At 44.9% G+C, this 12,878-nt stretch overlaps 1 protein-coding gene across 2 annotated transcripts in view; it reads left to right on the forward strand.

Moving 5' to 3' along the window:
- The first annotated feature begins 2,605 nt into the window (after positions 1–2,605).
- LOC118778397 (cAMP-specific 3',5'-cyclic phosphodiesterase 4D-like) overlaps positions 2,606–12,878 on the forward strand; it is a 117,848-nt gene continuing 107,575 nt past the window's right edge. For both annotated transcript variants that reach the window (XM_036529912.1, XM_036529913.1), the window contains exon 1: positions 2,606–3,838. In XM_036529912.1, coding sequence (XP_036385805.1) covers positions 3,753–3,838 — 86 coding nt within the window. In that variant the 5' untranslated portion in view covers positions 2,606–3,752. The remainder of the gene's footprint in view (positions 3,839–12,878) is intronic.

Below are 12,878 nucleotides of genomic sequence, written 5' to 3' on the forward strand. Positions count from 1 at the left end.
GGCACGCTGCCAGGTGGCTACCTCGAATTTTCTTCTCCATCAAATGGCCAGTCTAGACAGATGGGATGGGGCATGAGACATGGAAGGTCGCATCACACTTTCCGAAGCATGAAGTGTCGGGCGGCAGTGTAGCATAGTGGTTAAGGAGCAGGACTCATAACCAAAAGGTTGCCGGTTCGATTCCCACTGGGACACTGCTGCTGTACCCTTGGGCAAGGTACTTAACCCATAGTTGCCTCAGTAAATATCCAGCTGTATAAATGGATAACATTGTAAAGAACTGTAACCTATGTAAGTCGCTTTGGATAAAAGCGTCTGCTAAATGAATAAATGTAAATGTAAATGTGTCGCAGGAGCATGCCCTCGGTGTGGCTACCGTCAATAACTACAAGCTCGCTTTCATGTTGTTACCCATTGTTATCCATTGTGTTTGTCAGATGTTACTATTTTCTGTTTCTAGAGGTTAAAATATCAAGTGTTCAGTTTCTAAAATCGTGTCCAGGTTGTTGTCTCCTGCTTTTATTCAATACTGAAAATCCTTAAATGAAAAGCTAAATTAGATGCCTAATTTCCTCAGTGCCCTTTTTGCAAAGGCATGTGTTTTGCCCCTGCTAAATGCTACATGTATCGATTGGTAATTAGTAGCACTGAATGTTTCTCTACTGCTAAGAACCGCCATTAGCAATCCGTCTTCTAAGCCCTGAAGTTTGTCCGGGGGGCAGTGTGGGCGTGTGACTGTGTTCACGGTAATACGAAATGACTCTCCATCATGACGGGCTATCTGCATTCGGCTACGATACTGAAACTTAATGTGACATTTAGGGCAAATGACGATTTGTAAGGCGGCCTTAATGAGTAAATAGGCATTCTGTTATACATTTCATCAATTCTCAGACAAAAAGCAAGCCTTTGTGCTAAGTGCATAGAAACATAGAAAATTTGTATATAGCAAAAACAAGTGGGCTCTATTAGAAAAAAATAAAAATAAAAATGTGCTCTCAAGTGCGATTTCTATATAAATGTGCCATTTTATATATTGCATTTATATCACATTTTTTATATATTTTAAAGAAACAAATGAAGTATATTTTTACCTGCTAATATGGTATCACGATTAAATGTCATGCATTTTATCTTTCTACAGTATGTGCATTAAGATTGTGATTGCGTGATTGTCATTTATATTACAATCAAGCGCACCAAGTAATTTAAAAACTACAGCGAAAGACAGCTGTTGCCACTGTTGCTATTTGTATTCTGTTGCTTCACCGACACAGACTATTCCATCCACAGTGTATCTGTGAACCTCATATTTTGTCCCTCAGCCAAATTGTTGAGCCCTCACCAGGGCCAAAGGATTTGTCTATGTTAACCTTCTGTTCCCCAACCAAAAACAATCCCAGTGTCAAAGAAACTTCCTCTGCACTATAGCTCTGGTGTATGTTTTTCTGACACATATTAAATAGATACAAAGATACATTTAAACACATATTTATATTTTTTACAGTGCAGTGCATATGTTGTTTAATCAAGATTTATGGGTTTAACATGAGAACTACAGTTAATTATGTGGAGAAGTAAAGTACCGTTTGACTGCTAAATTATTTTTGCAGTTTTGAGCAAAATTACCTCACCCAGCTTAATCAGAGGGATAATTCGTTAAGACAGTCACTGTCGCAAAGTTGACTGTTTACAATTTCCTCTTCACCCTAAAATGGCATGAACAATGTTCATAGGGGCCTCTTAGGGTATTGTGTCCGTGTCGTTGCAAAAGGGCAGAGAAGGGCTCAAACACTAGCTGCTGTTCTATTTTATAAAAAAAGTATGAACATGTGCAACCATAAGCTGTTGAATGTGAAGAGAACTTGCTTTATAAACAAAGGATTTTAGGGGTTGCACACACCACTTGATTATGGTGTGATATAAATTTTTTCTTTTTTTCATTTCCCCATTTTTGTGCTGGTAAAATAGGGGAAGTGAAGTAGATGTGTCCCTTGAAGTGTAAAATATATTAAAATGTGTTCTGTACCGTTGAGCATTTGGCTGTGCACATTTACCCTGCTAGTGTGTTAATACATTGGCAAGTGTATTAGGAAACACCAGTGAAAAACAGCGGTTGCTGACTTGTCATTTTCAAGTGGCTCGTTATGGAGCATAAAATGTTGCCTGCACGGAGCCTACCTAAAGAGGCCCCTTGACGATTACACACCCACACGCACACACACTAACACACGCGCACAGTCGCACACACTCTGGCACAGGCAGGAGCCGGTTCTTCAGCATAGTAATCGCGGCAGTTTAGCAGTGCCTCTGGAAGTGTCCCGGGTCGACGGCGGGATCTGTCGGGGAGGTGTGTGCGTGTGTGCGGAGGGCTGGAGGGGTGGTCTGCCTCCGGAACGCGGAACAAGCCGGGAAGGCTGACCGAGACGCCGTGTGGGATTATCCCTGCTGGGAGCCGGGAAGGAGCGTGCGAGCGAGGGGTCGCATGTGTGTGTCTCCCACTGCGTGAGTGTGTGAGTGTGTGCGTGTGTGTGTGTGTGTGTGAGCGTGTGCCGGAGGGTGAGGAGGAGGGGGGTGGGGCATGGGGGGGTGCGGGGCTGCTCCTCTCTCTGCATGTGCGTGAGTGCGCGCGTGTCTGTGTGTGCGGGGTTTTTTGCGCGTGCCGCTTGGCTGAGCGAGAGAGCTCCGCCGGGCTGCTGCTGGAAAGGACTCTCCCACACGGTTCCCCAGCCCAAAGGGATGACAACTGTCGGAGCGGCGGACAGACACGGCGGCCCGACTCCGCGCTGCAAACCGCTCCTCAGATGACATTCAGCTTTTCACCCCTGTCGATCTGCAGTCCTGCCTCTCGCGGGGAGCAAGTGATGAATTAATAAGACTGCCTGTGCTAAGAGGATCAATAGATTAGTTTGCTGTTCATGAGGGGAGCAGGCAGGCGAATTACGGGACTGGGACATACAAATGAATGCAAAGGAGCCGGGGAGGGAAAAAAAAAAAAGAACGAGCCTTCCCCGTGTCAGTCTCTCAGCACAGCAACAGCCTGCGCCTCTGGACTTTGGGACAGAGGGGACCCTGTGCCGTTTTTTCGTGCTTCCTGGAGGAAGGGGGCATGCTCTTCCACGGCTGCTCTGAAGCCTCTCTCGCTCCTCCTCTCCGGTTTCGGAGACAGGGTAGCCCCCTGGAAAGCGATGCTGTGAGTTCACAATGAGGATGTGCCTGCAGGACTTTGAGACACTGGCCGGAAGAATACCGCGAAAAAGGCAAGAGAGTGAAACAGTGATGCGAATCTGGGGTTGAGGTTTCTGTTGCACCGCCACAGACTACCCCTGTAATGGGGGCAGCGTCCCATGACTGCTTGCTTTAACTCTTGGTGGAGTTTTTTTTTTAAGTGCGCCTTACGCACGGCTGGATTGACTTGTATTCCGGTCGCCTTAAATTGAACTGAAAGCCTGCTTGCCTGATCTTTAGTTTTTAGTGGTTCAAGGTTTGGCAATATTTGGTGTCACAGACTCGGCATTCTGAAAGCACCGCTTCCCCGGACAGCACCATGGCGTAAGCTGTCACGCTGGATATGTGCTGTGCGGCTCCGTCCGACCGCCTGGGATCTTTTGGAAGGCATTCGACAGCTCCAGAGGGAGGAAAAATGACAGCGTTCGCCCCGCTTCTCAAACTGCGCTGGATTTTTGGACCCCAGGCGAGGGGTTCCGTGTTTTCGTGAGCGACGGCCACAGGAGAAAAAACAGCTGCAGTAAATGAAGCCTGGCCGCACTCACGCGGGAAGGGAAAAGAAAATGATGCACGTGAACAATTTCCCTTTCAGGAGGCATTCCTGGATATGGTGAGTGGACTGATGTCAGACTGGCCGTTCCCTGTTTTAAGGGCCACCTGTGAGGCATTAGACCATGGAAAAGCAGACTGCGTGTGTGTGTGTGTGTGTGTGTGTGTGGGTAGGTGGATGGGTGGGTGAGTGTTTCTGTGTGTGTGTGTGTGTGTGTGTGTGTGTGTGTGTGTGCGCGCATGCACTCGCACATGTGTGTGTGTTTGTGTGTGTGCGTGCACATGTGTACATGAGTCGTCTGTGAGTGTGTGTGTATTTTGGTGCGTGGCTTTCCTTGTATGTGCATGTGCATGTGCCTGTGAGTGTGTGTGTGTGTGTGTGTTTGAGTGTGCGTGTGTGTGCATTTTATTCAAGCTTCAAGCTTTTGGGCAAGGCTTCACAAGCCTGTTCTTTGGTGGGGCTGGGTCCAGTAAGACCCAGAGCTGGAGCCAGGTGATTTATTCTCTGGCAGAGGCATTCCCTGGGGCCCAGACCGTGGTAATACGTCTCTGGGATGGATTGATACTGTAATTGTGATATTAAATCAAGCGCGCTGACGAGACACAGGGCTGTAAATAAGAGCCGGGCTCGGAGATGAGGCGCGCGTGAGCCCTTACTGACGTGCACCAGTGGCAGGACCGCGCCGCGGGTCATCGGCCACTCATATCGCATCACCGCAGCCGAGACGACGCCGGGGGCGCCTGTCACCGTCATCTGATTGAGCCCTCTGAAGCGGGGAGCGTACGCAAGCTTAATTCACACAGAGGAGGGCTTACAGTATGTGGCAGGGTGGCAGCTGGTGTGCCCTTTGGTCTCGTTGTCGTTGGCATCTCCCTGGGTGAAGTTAGCACATTCAAACATGTAGCCCACATATCCTTGTGGTTTTATTTTTTGTGAGCTGTCCGCACGTCATGACGAAGATGGTGGTTTAGAGGTGTGGCTTTGTTTGTTCCTGAGAAACTGTTTGATGCAAGAATCCCAGCCCCACTGTCAATCTTTTGACAGTTTGACGTGCTTTTGGAACGGAGAATATTTGAGACGTCGTTTCCCCTTGTGATGTTGTGAAACAAAAAGTATTACAAGTATCAGATGTTTACAAGCACTCGCCAGTTTTACGTCCGGTTTTACGTGTGACTGTGAGGTTTGAAATGGGGTCCGAAATAAATACACAAATGTCTTGAAAGATTATGTGAACAGGCTAGTGCAGACTCCAAGCCCAGGACATACTCATATTAATGAATCAACCAAGAGAGAGTTACATTAGCAGTGACCAGAACTATACAAGGCCTGTAATTAAGAGTAAAAAATCCTCCATCTCCAGTGTCATGTCTCAGACTGTAGAGGGTAATTTTTAAACCATTTTTAAAAATCCCTCAGTTCCGTAGACTGAATTAGACGTGAAAAACATTGCTTGTCCTTGCAACAAAAAGAAGCAGGTTGAAATACGGAGAAGAAAAAAAAGTCTTTCTGTAAAGTCCAGGAAAGAATATTGTGCTCTTATCCTATAGCAGCTAGGCAAACAGAGGGATCATAAAAGAGACCTGCCCTGCCCGTGTCATCTGAAGGATTCTTTGCACACAGAGTAGGCCGTTTGTTTACCAACGCAGGTGACGTGGGAGGGTTACGGCCATAAATACCTTCTTAGCAGAGGCTGGCCTCGCCTTATTTCACGTTTTCTCAAATTCCCCCTATAGCAAGGTAATAACCCTAGCGGAGAGGACTGGCATGCCTTTCAGGATGGGGTGAAAACTGATTAGTCCCTCTGTATGCTGTATTTGGGGAGACAAATGAATTATTTAACGTTTTTAACTGAAATTCAGAGCAGAGGGGTGAGGTTATGCGGACAAGGCATGATGCCTGCACTCCCCCACCCCCCACCCCTCCTACCAGAAACATAATAAGCCAGACAGCCACCCACCCACCCACCAGCTCTACTGTGTCTGGAGGACATGTGACCTGTGACCTCTGACCCATTGTAGAGACTGTTAATCTGGGGACAACAACAGCAGGAAAAATGGCCGAAGCAGCCGGCATGTGACAACGCATGTGCTTGCAGTGACATACCGTAACTGTCAGGGGAGACCAGTGATCGTGGATAGATTGTGGATGAAAAAGCATCTGGCGAGTGAGACTGAATGTAAATCTATACATAAACGCATTCCCAGTGTATCACATCTTCCCTGCACAAAACAACCTATTTCCCAGGTGGGTTCTACCTCTGTCGTTGAGACACAAATGATCAAGTGCCTATCTCAATGAGAGAGGGGCGACGGTCATCCGGAAAGCGGTTTGTGTCTGCAGGGAATACGTGCTGGTAAGCAGAATGTTTCGGCTGCTGTTGCAGGCAATGAGACAGTTTAGAACAGTCAATTAACTTTACGGCTTGACATTTGGAGTGACGGCGCCATTTTGTTGTGGTCTGTGCCCAAGGTCTGTGTAAAAAAGCAATTTAGTCCTCAATTCGTTTACTCATCGGCAAGATCCCACAACTAAGAAGTGTGGTGAGACTCCAGGCACCCTCAATGCTAAAACCCCACCCTTAGTTGGTGGCGTGACATTTCAAAAGTGTTGACTCGGCTGGTGTGCAGCAAATTACCTCAACTGAACTTCAGTTTGCCTCAACTGGGAACTGTTGCAAGGCTTGCATCATCTTTAAAGGGCTCATTCAAGAATAGCCAGGGCGCTTGTGCCACTGACCGTGCATCAGAGAGGGCCTTTTTGGCTGCCTTATCTTCTGTAATGAGACCAGCATCTCACTCAGCTGGAGTGGAACCAGGGTATCAGTTATCCTTGCGGTGCCAGAGGTAGCCGATGTAGACCGCAATGTCTAAGGTCCCTTTGCGAGCTACAGCGTGCACACACCATGCCACATTCCCACATTGAACCCAGAACACTGAGGTCAGGGACTCCTTCCTTACAAATGTAACCCTTCAGTGACCCTGACCCTATAGAATACCCTAGGTGTTCTATATTCTGACCAGATATTCTGGTCCTTCATTCCTTCTGTTCTCTGTGCCTAATTGTCTAGGAAGGCAGCCAGTGTCCTGTGTTTTTTCCATCATTTTGCTGGCTTTGAATGTTCGGGGCATGGCATGGATGACTACTACACCCCGTTGTGAACATTCATAATGACCCAGCAAATCAGAACACTTACAGCTTCAACTGTGGCAGAGACTTTCAGATTGAAGCACACACAGAGCTTGTCAACATATAGAATATCTGTGGTGTTCGTCTGCTTTCAGATTGATCAGCACATTATGATGTTAGGTTTATTTAGCCTGTATAAGATATTTGATTTTTTATGTGCATGTTTTTATGTATGTGCTGATATTTTGAGAAACATTTGACAATCAGAGGTTGTTATTGGCCTTTTGGAAATGTAAATGTTATTTTTTCTAGTGTTTTATGAAGAATTTTCTGAGTTGCTGTGAAAACTGAGTTTACTTTTTCTGTTGACACATTGTCCCTCTTGAACCACATTTGAATTGACCACATTGTCTTTTCCCCCTCTGTCTCTCTGTCTGTTTCACTTTCTCCTTCTTTGGGTTTTGAACAGTGCAGGAGTATTTTAAATACCTGAGTTTAAAACAGGGGGAATTTGAAGAAATAGGGTTTGAAGAATCAATTGAATATCAGTTGTATGATGAAATACAGTTATTGCCCAGCTCATGCATTATGGTTGTGCATCTCTTGCCATGCCCTTAATATCAGCCTCAAGTTTCAGTAGAATGGCAATTCAGTTGGCCACTGCAACAAATATGAATAATTGCCAATGAACACAGCACTAAACTATCGGTCTTCTCTCTATTGAGCAATATAATGGCTTTGTCTATGTCAAATACTGTAGCTCAAATCACGTATTACCAGATCCTCTCCTAGGCTGTTCAGATTTAGTTTGCGTTATTAAAGCTCAATGAAATGACGTCAGGCCTTATTTTGGATGAAGAAAATTGTCCAGAAAGTCCGGAAATTGCCAGCGTTTCACTGTGAGTGAAACAAATCCCACCAGAGAGTTCAATCTGCTGCATAACATTTTGAGAGATTGACTGTAAAGTACTTCTGTGGAAATGTACAAATTGAACCTGGCAAGTGTACGAATGAGCGCCTGGCCCGCGCGGCGAAGAAAATTCACACCGTTGTCAAATTGCGGCATGCACCCCACCCTCTACCAGCCACTTCTGAAGCATTTTGGGGAGTTTAAGGCTTGCCTTCAGGCAGCTGTCTGATCTGAGAACATCTCTTCAAACAGAAAAGGGAAAAATTCTTCCCTTCACCCGGGCAGCACTACAGCGACTATCAGTCAAAGCCATGCCTTGCTGCGGTTGGAATTTTCAACCTTTTTATTCCTTCTTTTTTTTCCAGTTTAGAGTTTGGGCCGGCACCCAGTCCTCACCACATGAGACTCTTAACCTTTTTGGGGAAAAAAAAAACAACAGAGCTACGCGATTGACGTGTTTGGCGAGTCGAGTCATGCCGCGCTCACCCTCAGGTTTCATGATATTGTTTGAACGATATGTCTAACGAGAAATCTTTTTTTTTGCGCTATGCAAAATCATGGCTTTTACCAAACAAACTCAGATGAGCTAAAAAGCTAAAAAGAACTCCTGTAGCTACTCAAGGATTGGTGCATCCACAAACATGGAAATGGACCAAGGAGTCAGGCACTCTCGCAACTCCAGTATGATTTATTGGCAGTCTTAATCCAGTGTAAATCAATATTTGAACTATGTTGGAACTTTCCAGACTGAACACCTACAGGCTCATCAACATAGTGATGGAGGAGTTCCAGGTGATTATCACGATGAAGTAATTCTGTAGATTTCTCGCACCTTCATGATTAAGGAGACAAGATCTGACTGGTCCAGGGTTTGTGGTGGTTGTTAGTAGTCATACAGTGCGACGTGCGACTAGCAAAATCACCGGCACCTATGAAAAACAGTAGCCACTGCGCCGCGGGGCTCAGAAGTGTGTATGGGAGGTGGAGGAATGTTTCGGCAGTCTGCTGAGCAGTGTTTGTGAGATACTGTGTTTGGGTCTTCTTTGAAGCAGTGCCCTCAAAGAGTCATTGTTCATCGAATTTTCTCCTCCCTTTATCTTCTTTGTCCCGGCCAAGTTGGGCTATTCGGAGTCATTCCAAACAAAAAAGAATAATTGGCTCTAACCTGATAATGGAAGAGTCTTCTGCCTCGCTTCATAGCCCACTATTTTTTCCGCCAGCCATGTTGCAGCTCGTATATTAATTTAGAATCACCTTGGATGGGTCCATGAGAATAAACCACCTATTATAACTGTAATAGGTTACATAATAATGTAACCTGTTAAACCTTTTGAGTGGTTAGTAATTCATGGAACCAATCAAGGTAGCCTTTAAAGCTTCAGAAAACATTCATGCAATACTTGTTGAGTATAAAAGATGTATACATGCATGTAAACCCTAATTTTCAGTTTTAGTTTTAGCATTTAAACATTATGACATTATTGAAAAAATATTATATTCTCAGAATCTGGAAAAAATGGACGTTGAAGGTGTTACGCCTAAATACAACCATTTGTTGAAGACTCTTTAGGGCACAATCAATATGTTGTTTCCCAGAACACACCACTGAACGTACAAGCCCGGAACATGCTGGCAGAATCCAGAGGGAAGTAAGCAGTGTCGTTATTTAAAAGGAATCTGAGATTGGATCATCCGCCGGTGTCTGTAGTGTTTTGCCTTTGCAGTGAGCTGCAGCTGTCCAGGTGATTGGATTCTGATACCCTCAGTGGAGCCTCTCTCCACAGCTAATCCTTTGTTTACTCACCTGAGGAGACCTCTCGGCTTTAGGCAGCGCATCTGTGACTCTCTCCTGCAAAGTCACCTCTCAGTCCCCATCTGCCACAATCAACACAGCCCCCCCCCCCCCCCCCCCCACACACACACACACACAAATGCACGCATACCCTGGTGATGGGCGATCTTGTAACCTCAGAAACCAAAATAAACAGCAGACACGGCCTTTCTTGGAGGTGAACCCTTCACCTCGGTCGCGCTCCTGCAGCCAAGGGCACCGCCCAGCCCAGCGCGTTGCTTGCCAGGAAAACAGAGCAGATCGACCTGGGGCTGTGTGGCAGGGGAGAGGACAGGGAAGGCGATGAATCAGCGTGATGCTGCTAAGATAGTGTGTGCAATGCCGATATGTTCTTAGAGCCTGGCACTGTCCCCACATTCTGTTTGTTGGCCAGCGGTAGGTTTTACATCAGCTTTCAAGTTCTGCCCTTAAATTAAGCCCGCAGCACACACACACACACACACACACACACACACACAGCTTTCCTCCTTGACTCATGGTCCTACAGGTCCCTGTTTCTTCACTGATTGCAGGTGTGCGTGGGCTTTGGCAGGGTCAGAGCCAAGCTGAACATCTACACAGGCCATAGTGTACAGATTTGCCTGCAAAGCAGAAGCCCTCTGTTTTACCCGGCTTACATAAGTTTGTCACAGCCTTCTTGTAATGTTGCGTTATGTTGGGCAGTGTCACAAGACCGTTCAGTGTATGACTCCACAGGAACAAGATTTTTTTCTTCTCAAGTAAGAACAATTTTCTTACTAACAAGATTTGAATTTGTGCTCTTCTTTTTAGATACATGAGCTAGTACTGGGGAATGTTTTTTTTCTTCTTCTATTGTCATGGTCTTTTTTGCATTGTCATTGCATGGTGCCATGCTAGTGGGAGCATAGCTATCCTAGCTTTTAAGACACCAAGACAGCAGCTCTTTACTGTATATAAAAAGTACTGGATTCAATTCAGTAAAGTGACTTAAGGAACTACTTAACTACTACTACTACTTGTTCCCAGCAAACTCAGTAGGTTCAGTTTTGGTTTGATTCTTAAGAACATACAGAGCATCTTCTGCGGTCTGTTTTGAAACTAAATCTACCATCCCCTTGTGGTTGCAAGCACCTCATTAATGTAATCACATTGAAAACCTAACCTAATGACATTTGGCTGATTAGTAGGCCCTTAAGCAGTGATGACATCAGGGGTCCCCTCCTACAATCACCAACCTGTTATTTATTTACAAGTACTGGAGTTGCTCTGCAGCATTTGCACTTGGGGGCTGTGTTTTTTTGTCACGTGTGTTTCCTTGAAACTTTTTGATGGAAAGGTCACATCCACGTCCCCAGCTGAATATACCAACTTTATTAATCATTAGTTGTGGTTATGAGGTCATTGTCTGGGTTTCAACTGGAATTACCCTCATGCTGTAATATGACTTGCCTGGTGCTCAAATTAATGTTCTTTTTTTGATGTTTTGTTTTCAGTCTTGATTGTGAATCGTCATCTCTTTGCCATTTAAGTAGAACAATGGAGGGTCTAACAGAGGCTTCGCCGAAATCAATTTCTCAGCTCTTTGAAGTCCTGTTACGTATACGCATGCGATAGGATGTGGCAGAATCTGATTTGCCTCAACATCAAAGAACAGTGCTGTTGTAGTGACATCACAAACCAGTTCTGTTTCCTGTTTTTCGTGGGAGCCATTTCTCCTCAAACAGCTTGCACAATAAGCCACAAATTCAGAAAAGGTCACACTATGAATGTGATCTGTGAGTGAATGTCAAGAAAATAGTGCATGTTTATGTATATGAATATACTACTGTATGTGTGTGTACAGCATATATGAATGTTGCTGCTTCTGTTGCTTTTGCATCTTCAACAGAGCTGTTCTCTGTCATAGGAATCAGCACACAAGAAAGAAAGTCAGAGTTTTCCTACTGACTAACATGATCTAAAAGACAAAGCAGATTGAATTTATGCTCTAAATGAATGATTGACAATGCCTTTCTGCATATTAATAATGTGTTATTAGTCGGCAACAGCAGGCAGAAACCACCAGGGAAGGGTAAGCTGTTTGTATTCCAAAGTCATGCAGCACCTTTCATGAACTGATTTCATTCCCAAAAAAAGCTTTTTTTTTCATTTCTTCATTTTATTTGAAATCACAAAATGAGATAGCTTAGTGATGTATTTATACATAGCTCCTGGAAGCCTTGCTTCCCAGGGGGCCTGAATGTTACATACATTGTAACTAAATGCTGGCTTGGCTCAGGAGTCTCGCTTCCAAAATAACATTTGATACATATAGCTCTGTTGTCAAGACTGCTCAGCCTTCATGCGCCATGACTAAGACTTCAGCTGGGCTGGACTAATTCAATTTCCTGTCCCTGGAGAGCTTCCGCTGTCTACATTTACAAATAACTGCTGAGATCTGCTTGGCTCCTATCATGTTTCCTATTTTCCTTTTAAACAAATGATATGCGTACAATGTTTGCCAAGAATTGGATTGGCATGGTTACAAGAAGTGATGGTATATTTGTTCAATATTTTGCAGTATGCTATTTCTTGGTGCATCAGCTTGGTATAGTGATTATGGCAAAATGAATGACTGACCTGAATTATTATGCTTAGGGGAAGCAAATTAATGTTGATAATTGAAGTTGGTAGTAATGGTAGTAGATGAAAAAGAGTAAATGTCTAAGCATGCGTAGTTTAAACAGCCGCAGCACAACTAATGTTAGTAGTGAATGTCTAGTAGATGATGATGAACCACCAGACGATCTTGCAGAATAGCATGATTGTGTCAGAATGTGAGTCTGGCATTGTGAGTATGATTCAAATTGAACACACCAGACATGACTGTTAGTCAGGGATGAATCTGCACCTGCAGCTGTTTAGGTGGAATCCCGGGGGGGTGGGGAGGGGTGGGGGGTGGGTTAACGTACCATCAGAAAAATGAATGACAAACAGTCAATGCTGTGCACTGGTGCATTATGCACTTTGTTTTCCTCAGGCTTAGCACAGTAGTCAGACTCAGCACTGTGGAGTGAGATCGAAAGATTTATGCAAAGGTTAGTTACCTAAGTGTATGCATTGGCATTACAAATGTTTTTTTTTTCCTGTCCTGCAAATAAAGCAACCTAAAATAAACTGAACTGTCAGGAAGAGAGAGGGAGAGAGAGAGAGAGAGAGAGAGAAAGAGAGAGAGAGAGTGTGTGTGTGTGTGTGTGCACATGTGTGAGAGG

Source organism: Megalops cyprinoides, chromosome 5 (assembly GCF_013368585.1).
Source record: "Megalops cyprinoides isolate fMegCyp1 chromosome 5, fMegCyp1.pri, whole genome shotgun sequence".
NCBI lineage: Eukaryota > Metazoa > Chordata > Actinopteri > Elopiformes > Megalopidae > Megalops > Megalops cyprinoides.